We start from the raw sequence: 15,624 nt of genomic DNA, 5'->3' as shown, positions 1-15,624 counted from the left end.
AGTGTTGTCAATCCAAAAAGGTTAGGAGCAACATGTGGACTGGTGTGAGTGGTGTGAGTGGTGTGTGTGTGTGTGTGTGTGTGTGTGTGTGTGTGTGTGTGTGTGTGTGTGTGTGTGTGTGGATGAACAGTTCAACATATTGTAATTGTTGAAGGATGCTGATCTGTGTTGTTGTGAAATTTGGACTGTTTAGCTATGGTCTAATAAGGTTTCCTGTTACTGTGGTATATAAATACCTCCGTAAGAAATAAACACTAAAACATCCCTGTCTTTTAGCCGGTGGTAGGAATTTGTTTACAGAATTAAATCCAATTTTCTAGCATGAGTAACTGTTTTGGAATCTACGGGCTAGATCCTGCAGTCCTGACAGAATAAAGGCTACAGAATCAGGGCTTAAAAGAGTTCAAATCTCTTCATATGAGCATCTTTTGCAAATATTCTTAATTACACGTTAATACATGAAAACTGCGAGAATTTTCAACAGAAAAGGAGACATTTAAAATGTAGTACTAATTGGTACTTGTTCTAAATAGGTACATGCAGACTTCCACCTATTTTTAAAGTGTTTATATATTACACAAAGTGGTCAGGGATTTTTCTGTAAAAATCTACTTGAGTTATATAATCTATCTATCTATTTATCCTTTCGTTTCCTAATGGAGCATAGGGCCTCCACAGTCATTCTCCATCTCTTGCAATCCTTAGCGATAGTCTTGAATTGATCTCTCGTTAAGCCAGCTGCTTTTACTTTGTCCAGAAAAGCAGCTTATTCCCCAATGGCGTTTGGGGTCAACTAAGGGTCATCGGTATGACAGTGTCCTTTTGGGTTTGACTGTTGTACATCATAAGCTTCCACTGAGGAGCCCTTGGTCTTCCCTGGACTGAGATGATTTTGATTTTGAACGATGTAGAGGTTTCTGTAACATAATATTTTTTATGGGGATGAGTTGTTAGCCCATCGCCCAACCCCTAACCTGGAGGACCAGGGAATTGCTTTTTGTCTGGGCTCTACCCATCAACCTGTCTGGCTTGGGTTGCCCTACCAGGAACACTAAGCTCCCGCCGGCATAGCTCTGAGGGTCCCTGATACACGCAAGGCCACCACGACATCACGGTAGAGATCCCATGGGGGAGGGCGGGGAAGTTGTGTAATGGGGTATACAAAATCAGCTTTGTTTTTACCTGTGTGAGCAGGCACTTGAAGGAAGAATGCTGTTTTAATTGTTTAAGCTTTCCAGAGGCATAGGCCTCTGCAGCATTAGTGAGCCACGATGCAGGTGCAGTTCACAGTTGGGACCAATGAGACAGAGCAAAGTGAATCACTTATTTTCTTTCTCTTAAAACCTTCCGTAACACAAAAACACAGATGTGAAGTTATTAGGGAGTGAAATTTGATTTCACTTTTGCTTTTGAAAACTAATCCAGTTTGGAAAAAATCTTGGGAGCAGCTTTTGAAAGTTTTTTGTGTACACAATAAAACCGCAGTGAGATATTTTGTGATTATGTGAGATATTTTGCCTACTGTAGAAAGTGCAAGTTTGCTGAATTTGATACAAAGGTCCTGAAAGGTTTAAACATAAAGGAAAAGGAAAATAAAACAAAAATAAAAGTAATTTGGAATCTAATGTTAACCAGGTTCACTCACTCGAGCTGAATGCAGAACTGTTTCATCTACTTTTGTCAAGCATGGCAGATTTAACTGCAGAGTTCTGTTGAAGGCTTGTGGTGTCTTATATGAACCATTTTCACCATTAGTACCTTATTAAAATACATTGAAAGGCATTTCTCAATGGATTACCAGTCTGCCAAAATTATTAATCCTTCCTGTTTCAAATTATTTTTTAGTCCTGTTTCTGAGTAGAAGTTGTTGGTTTCTTATTTGCCTTCCTCTGTCTTGAGACCCTACCTCAGTGTCTTTTGATGAAAACAGGGCTAATTTATGTTTATGGAATTTGAATCAAATAGCTGATTGTCTATATCAGATTATTCTGGGTATAATACCAATTTCTGAGCTATTTCACCAAATCTCTGATGTCAAATGCCCATGCTTCAGCCAGACCAATGTCCCTTTCTCTTCAATGTTTGGTCCTTTTGGTTCTGAAGCCCTTATCTTGAAAGAGCTTTAAGCATATTAATAATCCTATTGTTGTCAGTGAAACTTCCCTCATTCTAGAAGCTATGCATGTGTATCTGGTTGTAGGTTCAGAGGCTAAGCTAGTTAGAGCATATGCAGAAGATATTGGTGGACATGTGATACAATGAATTTGGTTTAGGCAACAGGGTTATTTTTTCAGTAGCTAATTGTTAAGTATCTGCTGGGCAGTCCCCTAGTATCTGCTAGAAATAAATTCAAAATAATTCTGGATGGGATTAAGAAAGATAGAGAATTTACATGATCTATAATCCATTCTCCATACTTAAAAGTATTAATTAGATTAGCACAAAAGAATCGTCTTCAAGTGGCAGTGGAGAAATTTACTAAGACATGTCCAGACACCTGCAGGAATCTGTCAGCCAAATGTCTGCTGCATGGGTTGGAAAAGCATCTCTCCCTTTTCTGTGGTTATGGCTTTTCATGCTGTCTCCCACAGCAGTGTTAGAGTAGTCCAGCATTACTGCTGTTGGTTTTAATTCCTGAGTGCTGGCAAACTCAGAAAAACAAGGAGCCTTTCATAGGAAAATGAAGGGGAGAAATAAAAGCAAAATATTAAAAGATCATCTGGGTGCACTGAGGATTGAATGGCTATTAAAGAATCATTGCTTTAATTTCCTCCACTCCCAGACCTGATTGTTTGGAAATGTAACATGTGGCATTGGTGATTATCATTACTCTTTGTTTTGGCGTAGTATCCAATAGCTTTGGTCCATTATAAGAGCCCCATTACTCTAGGGGCTGTACAGATTCATGGAAAGATGTGATCCTTGCTGAGGTGAGCGTACAGTGGAAAGTTGCCAGGAAATATAGATACTAAAATGTTGAGTTTGCTGAACAACTGGCATTTTGTTCAAAATGAGGAGCCAAGAGTCAGTAAAGTAAATGTGACACTACAGAGTGAATAGTCTTAGTTCAATAGTATTTTCAGCTCTCTTTATACAAGTCCTTGTTCTTAGTTCATTATAGAACTAGTTGAGGTGGTTGCTATAAAGGAAGCATATTCTCTCCAAGCATTTACTGGCTCTTCAGAAAACTCCCAAAAAACTGTAGATATATGACTGTGATATTTTTTGAGATACAGATGAAAAGGGCTATGTAAGAAATAGGCATTATTTACTCATTTATAGTATCTAAGTGAGCGCAACAATTAGGGATTGCCATGACTGTGCCCTAAATGTCAGTATTTTCACTAGAGCTATTCAAAAAATGATTGCCAAAAGGAAGTTTTGATGAAATAGGCTATTTTTGAAGTCAAAGAATTTTGAAGAGATGCAACAGTTTCCACAAAACTTTTGGTAGGAAGGTTTTTGCGTCAGAGTGAGCATAGGGTGTAAAGAGACTGATTTTCTAGTTCAGGAGAGAGCCAGGTTTAAGCCCCAACTTTTCCTGTTTTGGTGTGATATGGAATGAAAAATTGTGCTCTGATTTGGAGCTGAGGAGAGAAGAGAATCTGGAGCTTCCATGTCCTAGGGCAATAGGTTAACCATGAGTCTTTCAGGGACGGTGAGTGGCAAAGTGGAAGGAGTGGGGGATGGGTTTGGGACCATGTCCCACAATCTAATAACTTTCTTTGTAGCTGTGCCTCTTAAAAAGATTTGTATTGGACAGAATGAAAAGTAGCCAGGAGCTAGAGCTTATTTTGAGACATCTTTGCAGTGTTGAAACAGGGCAATGGGCAGAGCTAGTTAAAGATCATTATGGGTGAACGATTCAGCACGTAAAGAACCAGGCTCTTCAGATTTGCTCAGAGGTGACTGTCTCCGCACCACCATCTGAAAACTTTGACAATGAAAACACTTCAGATATCAGGAGCTGCAGGAACCCAAACACAATGGGTCATGCAGCAAATGGACAGCCCGATTAATGGGATATTCCCAATTGATCTGGACATACTATTTAGGTCTGAGGAGGAAATTTGTCTGTGCAATTGGGCAGAATCCTTACTAACTGCTCTTACAGTCTCTGCTTTTTCACACTGCTCCTGACCTCTGGTTCTTGACCTTAGCCTTACTTCCAGGCTCTGATACCCAGTTCTTAGCATTGTCTCCTACTTCTGGTTCCTGACCTCTGGCTTTTACATTCCAGCATTGACTCCTGTCTCTGGCTCCTGGTTCCCAATCCTGGATCGACCTACAACTCCACTTCCTAGTGTCTGACTGGCTCTAGCCATTAGGCTGTCCGATCAAAACCCTGCCCTGCCATTTGGTGTGTTAATCATGCTTGATATGAGTGCTTCTCCCCTATGGTCCTGCATCCTGCTTTGATGTGGTGGTGGCAAGGGCTTCCTTTCCCAGACAGGCCATATGCAACAGAATGAGGTCCTCTTGTACTTACACCCTGTGTGCTGGTGTATCTACACTCTGTGTTTATTGCATTTTTTTCTTCCTGCTTGGAGTCCTCGGCGAGGATGGGGTGTTGTTGGAGCCCCTCAGTGCAATGGGTTTTGGAGTTTGTGCCCCCAAGAGATGAATGGGGTAGCTCACCCCTCTCTGTCCTAACTATTGAAACTGAGATTCCTAATACAAGGAAATGTTTTCAGAAACTGGGGCTTTAGGCACAGGTCAATAGTGTTTATGTCTAAAGGACCTGGTGAGTGAGAGAAGGCAAATTCTCTGGAACACAGCAATCCAAATGGATTTTCATATGTTGTCCTGCTTTTACGTCACTTTCTAGAATAAATTTTTAACTTGGCAGTGACTATTTTCTTTGTTTTATGATGCAGGTTACAGTCACAACAATTGGTTATGGAGACAAAGTACCACAAACGTGGATTGGGAAGACCATAGCTTCCTGTTTCTCAGTGTTTGCTATATCTTTCTTTGCACTTCCAGCGGTGAGTGGAAATTCAAAGACGTCATTGAAGCATGTGTGTAGATAATACAAGTACTTGTTAATTGAATGGGTTTTTAAAATTTTGTGCCACCATATACCACATAGTTTATTGCACCTTTTAAGTTGTAACAGTCTTTGTGAAAGAAAGGATGGAACAGTTATTGGAGCGGTAGTCTATGACATGGAAACCCAGGCCCAGTTTCCTGCTCAACCATGGACTTCCAGTGTGACTTTGGGCAAGTCTCTGTGCCTGCCCTGTAAAATAGGAGTAATTCTTACCACATGGGAGAGCTGCGAGGATAAATACATTAAAGATTGTCAGGTGCTCAGATAATATGGTGAGGGTGGCCAGATATAGTTGATATAGATATAGATACACACTGTTTCCAGCCCTTAATAAAGGAGATAAGAATCATTATCCTCATGTGACAAATTGAGACACAGGCAAACTGACCAGCAGGCCAGTAGCAAAACTTGAAATAAAGCCCTGATCCTCTTAATTTCATGTCTTTTATGATTTTAAAAAACAAACTGAGGGATGGCGAAGAGACAACTTCTGCAACCGGGAAATCTGAATCGGGGCTATTGCAAAGCACCTTTGCCGGGGATGAGCAATGTGAGTGGCACAAGGGGGGGCACATGCTCCCTAAACGCTATGAGTGGAAGGAGCAAGGTGCTGGTCAGGAGTCTGCAGGGCCAGAGTCTCACATCTGAGGGGATTAGCAGAGGCCTGATACCAGCAGCAGGAGTTCAACACCCTGCCCCTTGCATTCACCAGCAGTGGCAGGTCAGTGGAGCAGTGCAGCACCCGTTCAATCTGCTTTCCTAGCTTGACTGTCAGGGGATGAGGTGGGGGCGGGGGTGGGACCATCCCTGCATTACCTGGTGGGAAGCAGAGTGAGCTAAAGCCATGTTGCTCTGCTTCCCCTACCGCTGCTGGTGAGTGTGTGTGTAGAGGGAGTTGGACACCTGCTGCCAGTGCCACTTGTGCCAGCTTTCCAGGCCCACTATTCCTCCAGGCTGCATTGCTTGGGAGAAGAGGTTGGGGGAAGATGTTGGGCGGGGGTAGAGAAAGGGCAGGAAGAGGAGGGGGGAGAATGGATCAGGGGCAGAGAGAGGTGAGGCATGAATTAATCTAAGGACAAAATAACAAACCTTCCCCCCCAAATTATAAGACTTGGATTGAAATTTTTGAAGTAAAATCCTAAGAATGACTTTAGCATTACACACACCACAGCAACAGACCGAAGGAATGTCAGCTGACAGTGTGCAGCTTTCAGTCTGAAGCCTGAAGAAAGACACCGTGTTGCCTGTCCATCTAGAAACTCAGTTCTGCCCAGTTTCATTGTATTTATTACAGTTTTGTTCATATTTTGAGCAAAACTGGGCCACGGGTTTTTTCAAAACCAGGAGATACTTGACTATTCTTACTGAGTTTCATTGCAGTCTTGTTCAAAGCAAAACTCAAGGAGTGTAGACCCACATTACTTAACACAAATGTAACCTCTGAGATATTGAAACTGGATATAGTTGTTGCTCTGTAATTATTACCCTAGGCATATACCCATTTTAAAAGAAATATTGCACTCTATAAAATTGTATGCATCTTTTCTTGAGTTCTTCCACAGGTGACAGGTGAAAATAATTGTTTATTTGTGGGGTAAGGAAATAACAAGTAGAAAATGCATTTGGAGTTCAGTTGGTTTTTCTCTCACTGCCATGTGCCAATTGCTTTTAGAATGTAGAGATGTGTGGCTACATCAATTGTACAGTGTTCCTCAAATTCTAGCTGTGAATTGGAGGTGGTTACCAGTCTTTCTTGGGAAAGAATATTTCCTGATTTGTGTAATGGAGTTAGTGAAATCATGTGATGTGCAGAATACCTCCAATAACACTGTATTTCATCACTGCATAAATATATTTTGCCCTCATGGAAATGTTGAGTTAAGATGTAACTGATCTTAGGTGAAAATTTCTCCTTAATTAGAGGTGGCATTGCCTAGAAGAAAATGGTTTTGATTTTGTGCTTTAAGCTTTTGTTTAAAAACGTTTCCTCAAAGACTTACCAGTATTTATTTATTTTTAGGGGATTCTAGGTTCTGGTTTTGCCTTGAAGGTACAACAGAAACAACGTCAGAAGCATTTCAATAGGCAAATCCCAGCTGCAGCTTCTCTAATTCAGGTGAACCCTTGCATAAAAGAGTAGAGAGCAGATGAAGAGGGAGTATGGTTTAGTGGTCACAGCACTGAGCTAGGATTTATGGCTTAAAAGTTCTAGTCCATTTTTGCTGCTCATGTGCTTTCAAACACTAACTCATTTTGTCTCATTTTACTGATCTGTGGCATGAGGATAATTACCTATCCCACAGGCTGGTTGCGAAGTTTCATGTTTTAAAGGGCTTTGAGATTCTCAGGTCAAAGACACTGGTAAAGCACTGCAGAGGGCTTGTTGAACTAAAGAACCATCTGTGTCTTTTATTTTAACTTTCATCCAATTATTATCAATCTTGTAGCATTCCTATAAGCACCGAGTATGTCTTAAATAATTGGCTGTGTATATATGGAAACACCCATTTAAATAGGAAAATGCTCCAATAGTTTATGTGGTGTAAAGAGAATGTCAACTGAGAACTAAGTAATTAAAATATGGCACAATGCCTAAAAAAAGAAAAGCTGTAGTATTTGTTGATGTTCAATGAATATTACTTAGGGAGCAAATTTTCTTCATGTATAGTGGATTAGGCCACAACTCTAATTGATAATACTAGGAGCAGTAAGTTTAAAAATACCACATACTGAAGTGAACATATACCTCCTGGTGATGGTTACTTTGTAGCATTGCTACTCATGGAAGAGATTTTACTTGACATGCTGCTATGCTGTACCGCACAAAGCGGTTCAGTGAAAACCCTTCACAGCACATTTGTATAGATCAAAGATCATTGCTGTGGTTTATTTTTGGCAGGATTGTAGTTACCTTTCCTTTAGAACACAGTGTTCATTTGCTCACATAGAGAATTGTTTGGTTTTTACTTTACAGACTCTGTGGCGGTGCTATGCAGCAGAGAAATCATACAGTTCTACAGCAACATGGAAGATCTATGTTACCTCGCCAGCTCAAAATACAAAAAAAACAGCAGCGCCATCTAGCCCTAATCTGAGAAAACAGGTTAAAAGGAAATTGCTGTACTCTTACTTTCTTCTTGGATTTAATTTGGTTGGGTTAACAATTAGTAAAAGTGTATAAAAGTTGCAGTGAATTTGTAGAAATATTTGAGTTGGAAGAGACTTGTAATGGGACATAGAATCTATTTTCTTGCATTGTGTCAAGATCAACTTAATTTTCCTTAAAACAAACCTGATGGGTGGATATATCTGTTCTGAAGGTATCCATTGGTTTCTATGGGTCTCATTCTTCATTACCTAGTCCCTTACGAAGACATTTATTAATTGTTCAGTTGAGCATACATTGTTACCTTATATGATCTGGCAGCATTTTATTGTATTTTACACTCAGTTGGATCATTATAGGTGACTAGTCGATTCCCCTTCTTCCTCTCCCCCTGCTGCCTCTATCAGAAGCAGCAAAGGGGAGGAAGTGAGGGTACTTCAAAATGGCAACGCCACATGGAGCCTGTACCCGGACTCCTTGCGGCACTGACACTTTGAAACGCTGTGACGGTGTTTCAAAGGGGCAGTGCCGCACAGCTGATCCCAGGCTAAGCTGTGCGGCACTGCCCCTTTGAAACACTGCCTCAGCATTTCAAAGCAGCGCCACAAGGAGCTACCCCGGGCTCCATGCAGCGGTGCCATGGTATTTCAAAGTGGCAGCGCTGTGTGGAGCCCGGGGTCATCTGGGGACTCCCCAGCTGATCCCAGGCTCCATTCTCAGCAGGGACAGCCTCAGTGTGCCCCTGCTCCAGCCAGAGCACATCAGGAGCAGCTGCCCACCATGTAGCCCCACCAGCTGGGCCATGTGGTATTCCGCCATAGCTGGAACCGGGACTGCGGTGAGGCTTCTCCCTGCCATAGAAAATAAAAACTTAACATGCATTCTGGAGCTGTGTCTCAGTTAATATGACACTGTCCTGCCCAGCCAAGTCCTGCTCCCCCTAAACCCGGCAGCATTTTACAGCTGCTCATGCTATGACCCTTCTTCACAAACGCCTGGTTTCGGTTTGCCTCTGAGGTGAGAAATCCAGTGTATTTCTTTTCGCTCCAAAGGCAGATTAGACCAATCCTTTGTCTTTATCCTTAAACAGGTCACCCCCTGCTCTTTGTTTCTTCCTGTAAATTCTCTTGGTCAGATTTTACAATCTCTCAATTTGCAAGTGGCTCAGTATGCATATATGCATCCAGCAAGAGCTGTACAATGTACATATGACCAGAGAGGGAGACAGGTATCTGTTCTCTCCTGCTTCTTCCCCAGCTGGCCCGGTCACTTAGTCATCCCCCACCTCCCCACTGTCTGTCCCCAGCCGCAGGAGTGCTCCGTCCCCACAGCTAGAGATGTAAATCTGAGTTGTGTAGCCAGGCTTGGGGACCAGCAGAATTCACACATGACACTTGCATGGTGGTGCTCAGCTAGCAGTTGACTCTAAGTGCTGTGTACACTTTGCAGGGCGGGAGGAGACTTTGTACACTTCCCCCACTCCCCAGACCTCAAATTCATGTTGCACGCCTAGATAGGCATGAACCTTAGATGAAATACTGCCTGCTAGCTGCTGAAACAGCCAGATTAGAGGTCATGTAATTTATAAAAACTACCTCCATATTATTTGACAATGTTTGAATTCATTTTAATAGTACTCAATACAGTGCAAAGTCACTCCAGTAACTGTTGTTTTCAAAATAGAACAAGTGTAAATTTCCATTTTTCTTCTCCTTGTTTTAACAATAGTGAAACCTCTGTTCTATGGCTGAGCTGAGTGTGTGTTTTATTAATCAGTTATATTTCTGATTATTCAACTCTGTGGTCAAGTGGTTTGATTTCAGTTCTTTTTATTTACAGCCTCTTTCAGCATAAGTATTTTCACTAAGTTGGTAGAACAAGCATGGTTAATTGCAAACATTAGACTTGCTACTTCACTTTACAACTTAAACTAAAATAAATCAGTAGGAACACAGCCCCTTTATTTTCTAATGGTATTGCCCATGAGGTAAACCTTTTGTTAAAGTTCACAATATTTTGTCCAAGCTTTCTCTCTGATAGTTGACTTCCCTGTTATAAATGTTTTGAATTACAATATTAGATGCCATTTTAGTACTGTGCTGGGACATCATATAGTATCAAAGCTTGATGTTAATTTAATTTTTAATTCATTTACTTATTCACAGACAGGAAAAATGGAGAAATGTCTACCTGTACCTCTATCTTCAGAGAGGCTACAGTAATGCTGAATTATCAAATATTAGTGAAGAAATCTAGTCATTAGACCTCGTGTTTTTATACTGTTTGTCCTTGGTTCTATCTTTCTAAAAAGTCTTGATGTTTGTGCAGTTGTAAAGTAGTAATTCATACTTTTGGGGCCTTGTTTATTATACTCAAGATTTGGATATTCAATTTGAGAAAAAATAGAAAGACCTTTTCAGAGAGTACTGACTGACTGCTCACTAGAAGTCTGGCCTCTTTAAAATACTTTAAAATTGAGCATCCAGGCTCTGTCAGTTTTGAAAACCTTGGCCAGTGGCTTTGGCCATGGGTTTAAATTTGACTTTGGCTCTGAATTCCCCCCTTACTATTTAACTTTGCTTCACTTTAAGGTTGTAGTATCAATTCAAATGCACTATACAATAAATCTCAAGTATGTTGCACTTTTCTTTATATGCAACTAATATCTTCGCTATTATCCTATTTCCTTTGCTATAGTCTAGAAGATACAAAAGAAAAGGAAAACCTGGGCGTGAAAATGGCTCTACACCAATAATAAATCCTGGAGAGACTGCTTTATCCATTCCACAGATTACTTATGATCACATTGATGATAGAGAAGACAAAAAAGACACGTCTTTTTACCTTGATGAACCTGGAGGTAATTTACTTTTGTTTATGTTTAGGACTGCAATTTTTTTTAACAATGCCTATATAAGAACTGAACTAGCAAAGGGATACATTCTTTCTGTATACAATTATAAGAGTTAATGAACAAGTTATCTGAAAACAAGGACCATTAAAGGACAAAGAATTGTGGGTACAACATAGTACAGTTAGAGATAAATGAATATATATTGTGACTATCAAAGACCCAAAGGAATTGCCTTTTTGTTTAACAAACTGTACATAAAATCCAAAATATCATTTTAGTTATGTCTCTTAAAATTGTTGGCAGAGACCTGACTCCAGTCAGAACTAAATGCAAAGCTCATCCTATGAGCCTAGCTTTCCCTCAGTATGCTATCAATGCACGTATGTATCTGTCAATTTCTCCAAGTTCTGACCAACTGGGAAGGGAGAAAATGAGATTTTTCTTGTCTTATATGTGTGTGACATGCAGATACAACAATGATGGGGGGATGTACATATTTTATACCTACATAGATATGGTACTTTTTGGTGGATATGGATAGTTATTGTCTTCACTTCATACATTAAAGTATTGTGTTGTAAACAGTTGCTTCATTTCACCCTGAAAATTGTTGGATTTTATTAAGTGAAGAGATTCTTGTGTTTTTAAATTCTCAACTCACTTTGCAGATGGAAGTCATTACATAAATGTGCATATAAAATAGGATTGTTAGGGCTCTTCTTCAATGTGATTTTTCTATCAGTAAATTACCTCCCTCTGTCTTACTGGGGAAAAAATTCTCTGTACAACTTCTGGACCAGTGAAGCCTCTAAGGCAGTATTTCTGAAACTATACTCCGCGGAGCCCCAGGGCTCCACGAGACATCTCCAGGGACTCTGTGAGGTTGACAAACTGGAAAGCATTCAAAAGCATAATTGAGAAATCTCCTCGAACTGATGCAATTAACCCACACCTCTGGGGCTCCGCATACATTTTTACGCATGTAAAGGGCTCCAGAGCCCAAAAAGTTTGAGAACCGCTGCTCTAAGGAAACAGAATTTCACTGAAAGATATTTTATTTGTGCTCCTATGTGCTCTTTTGGAAGTCTGCAAATGCCTGCCATGCATCCAAAAATTATATGGCCAAGTACAGTAAATGAAATATTTGGGTAACTTTGAAGAACATTGTGCCTTCTGCTGTTTGACATGGGGTACAAGAAGTCTCCAGTAAACCTACCTAGCATCTCTATACTAAAAGTGTTTTCTTATGTGCCCTTTGAGCTATCACAGGATAACACAGCTTTTTTCTCAATGATTTTTAGTGTGATGCTTTACTTTTTTAAATGTAATTGCTCTGAAAGAGTACCTGTTGCTGCTGAACACAATGTAATAAGGAATAGTTTTGAATAGTTTTGACCTCATAGACCACAGGAATGAAGGTCAAGTGGTAGGTTAAGTTGTATAATTGCTAACTAACAACAGAGGCCCTTGAGTAGCAAAAATATAACAGCTGAGGAAAGTGAAAGAAATCAGAATGACATTGAGGGCCCCTTTGATGAACTCTTTATACTGGATACTTTGAGTGAGAGGCAGCTACTTAAAAGCTGTTGTACATGAACACTATTAACATTTTTATCTTTGGCTCTTTGCAAAAATATACTACTTAAGCAATTACATTTAAAATTATTTGCTATTCATGTCTATGGTGCATCCAAAAGCAGATTGAATTGTATTGGTTAAAGGCTTCATTCATGTATATTTTTTCAGTTTATGTTGACATTCTCATTTGTTGTTAATGGCTGTAAAACCTGGCTTTCATTCAGTTTCATTTGGGACTTTGCTTCTTCTTAGATATATAGCCCTTGCAATAATAGACAGTGACAAACAAAAGAGAGTGTGATCTGTAATAAACTTGTATGTATTCCTTAGCATTATAGAAGTATAGAACTGTCTGTTCACAGTCGTTTATTTCAAGAATATTTATGAAATGGTCACAGTTTGAGCAAGCAAACTGGTCATTTTTCACAACAGAGAGATAAATGGTGGGGTCCCTCAAGGATCTGTGCTAGGACTGTGCTGTTCAAAATATTCATAAGGGACCTGGAAATGGGGGTGAACCATGAGGTGGCAAAATTTGCAGATGATACATAATTACTCAAGAGAGGTAAGTCCAAAATTGACTGCCATTTTTAAGAAGGGATCTCACAAAACTTGGTGAGACGGTAACAGAATGGCAGATGAAATTCAATGTTGATGAATGCAAAGTAATGTAATTGGGAAACATCTTCAATCTAAATCAGGGGTGGGCAATAATTTTAGATGGGGGGCATATCAGAAATTTTGGAAATGGCCTTGGGCTGCCCCCGAAGGGGTGGAGCCGGGACACTTCTGTGTTTCCTCACCCGCAGACCCTGAATAGCCTGGGAAGGGGGGAAATGCATCAAGTCTTAGCCCCCTTCTCCTCCCTCCCACTCCCCCCAGAGATAACTGCAAGCAAACATGATTCTAGGATGTATTAACAGGTGTGTTGTGAGCAAGACATGAGAAGTCATTTTTCTACTCTAGTCTGTGCTGATTAGGCCTCAGTTGGATTATTGTGTCCAGTTCTGGGCACCACACTTCAAGAAAGATGTTGAGAAATTGGAGAAGGTCCAGAGTAGAGCAACAAGAATGAGTAAAGGTTTAGAGAACATGACCTATGAAGGAAGACTGAAAGAACTGGGCTTGTTTGGTTTGGAAAAGGGAAGATTGAGAGGGGACATGATAGCGGTTTTCAGGTATCTAAAAGGGTGTCACAACGAGGAGGGAGAAAAATTATTCTTCTTTGCCTCTGAGGATAGAACAAGAAGCAATGGGCTTAAACTGCAACATGGGAGGTTTAGGTTGGACATTAGGAAAAAGTTCCTAACTGTCAGGGTGGTTAAACACTGGAATAAATTGCCCAGGAAGTTTGTGGACTCTCCATCTCTGGAGATATGTAAGAGCAGGTGAGATAAAGGTCTATCAGGGATGGTCTAGACAGTACTGGGTCCTGCCATGAAGGCAGGGGACTGGACTCGATGATCTCTTGAGATCCCTTCCAGTCCTAGCATTCTATGATTCTGTGATTCTGTTCTGAACAGATGGTGGTTCCCTCTAGGCTCCTCCCCTGCTAGGGGTGCGGGCAGAGACTTTGCATGCTCCCCCATCACCAGGCCCTGATTGGCCTGGGGGCAGGGGAGCAGTAGGTCATCCACAGGCTGGATCAACCCAGTTTGCAGGCCAGATCTGGTCCATGGAGGCCCTTTTGCCCACCCCGATCTAAATGTAGAAAATGATGAAGTGTAAATTAGATCTTACCATTCGTGAAAGAGATCTTTGAGTTATTGTGGATAGTTCTCTGAAAAGATCTGCTCATTCTGTACAGCTTGTATCTCCCTGGTATGGCACCTGACTGGTCCCAAACCAGAGAATTTGCTGGACCAGAGGAGATCAATTCAGTGTCGGGGGTATCTGCTTTCCCCTCATCCCCCCAGAGGTTCCGCTTTTCCCTAGGCAGCTGCACAGCCACCCAGCACTCTGCTTTCCCCACAGCACTGGGGAAAGGGAGCTCTACTTTTTCCCCTGCTGCTTTGCTGCTGCTCGGGGCTCCACTCCTCCGCCGGGACCCTGCTCTCCCCACAGTGGCTGGGGATTCAACCGCCATATGGAGCTCTACTCTCTCCCTGGTGACTTTGCTTTCACCTGGGGCTCTGTGCTCCTGCTGGTGGTTGGGGACCCCTCTTTGTCCCCAGTGGGTCTGCCGCCACGTGGGGGCTCCACTACTGCCTGGGAGCTCCTCGTTCCACCAAGTAGCTCTGCTGCCACTTGAGGGGCTCTGTGCTTCTCTCAACATTTCTGTGCTACCCCTCTCCAGTACGCTGCTATGGCCCAGCCATGCTGCTGTCCTCTACCGTGACAGGGAGCTACAGTCCCTGTCCCCCCACCCAGGGGGCTCTGTGTTTTTCCCTGGGGCTCCATCTTCTCGGCCCTCTTGTTTGGCAACACTCCTGTCCCCAGCCTGACGGCTTATCCCTATGAGTGCTCTCACGGGGGTCACCCGACGATGCCGGACCAGGGGTGTTGCTGGACCAGACAACTCCGGATTATGGAGTTTCAAACTGTAGCTGAAATTTTAAAAAGCTAACAATGTTATGTACACCCACATCTTGAATACTGAGTGCAGGTTTGGTCACCTCATTTTAAAATTACATTAGAATTGGAAAAAGAACAGGAAAGGGATTATGAGATATGGAATAGTTTTCATACAGGTGTCTCTGTTTGGTGTGAGATCACTCGGGGGCGGCGGGTGGGGGGGATTTGATAGAAGTCTATAAAATCATGACTGGTGTGGAGAAAGTGAATAGTGAAGTGATATTTACCCCTGCACATCATACAAAATGCTTTAATTATCTAAATTTATAATCTGCAATCTTAACAAACATTAGGGAGTGCTTCCTGACACAAGGCATAGTTAACTTGTGGAACTCCTTCCCAGGGAATGTCATGAATGCCAGAAGTATAATTGGATTCAAAGAAGAATTAGATCAGTTCATGGAGGATGGGTTCATAAATGACTATTGGCCAAGTTGGTTAGGCATTGGCACTGGCCAC

General features: G+C 41.5%; 1 protein-coding gene across 1 annotated transcript in view; it reads left to right on the top strand.

The window, feature by feature from the left end:
* Positions 1 to 15,624, top strand: part of LOC102453877 (potassium voltage-gated channel subfamily KQT member 1-like) — a 723,768-nt gene that overhangs the window by 84,014 nt on the left and 624,130 nt on the right. The window contains exons 7-10 of the mRNA XM_075901205.1: positions 4,878 to 4,988; positions 7,074 to 7,169; positions 8,028 to 8,156; positions 10,857 to 11,019. Coding sequence (XP_075757320.1) covers positions 4,878 to 4,988; positions 7,074 to 7,169; positions 8,028 to 8,156; positions 10,857 to 11,019 — 499 coding nt within the window. The remainder of the gene's footprint in view (positions 1 to 4,877; positions 4,989 to 7,073; positions 7,170 to 8,027; positions 8,157 to 10,856; positions 11,020 to 15,624) is intronic.

The sequence above is a fragment of the Pelodiscus sinensis genome, chromosome 1, assembly GCF_049634645.1.
Source record: "Pelodiscus sinensis isolate JC-2024 chromosome 1, ASM4963464v1, whole genome shotgun sequence".
NCBI lineage: Eukaryota > Metazoa > Chordata > Testudines > Trionychidae > Pelodiscus > Pelodiscus sinensis.
Note: the sequence above shows the minus strand (reverse complement) of the source record. Positions and strands in the feature narration are given on the sequence as shown.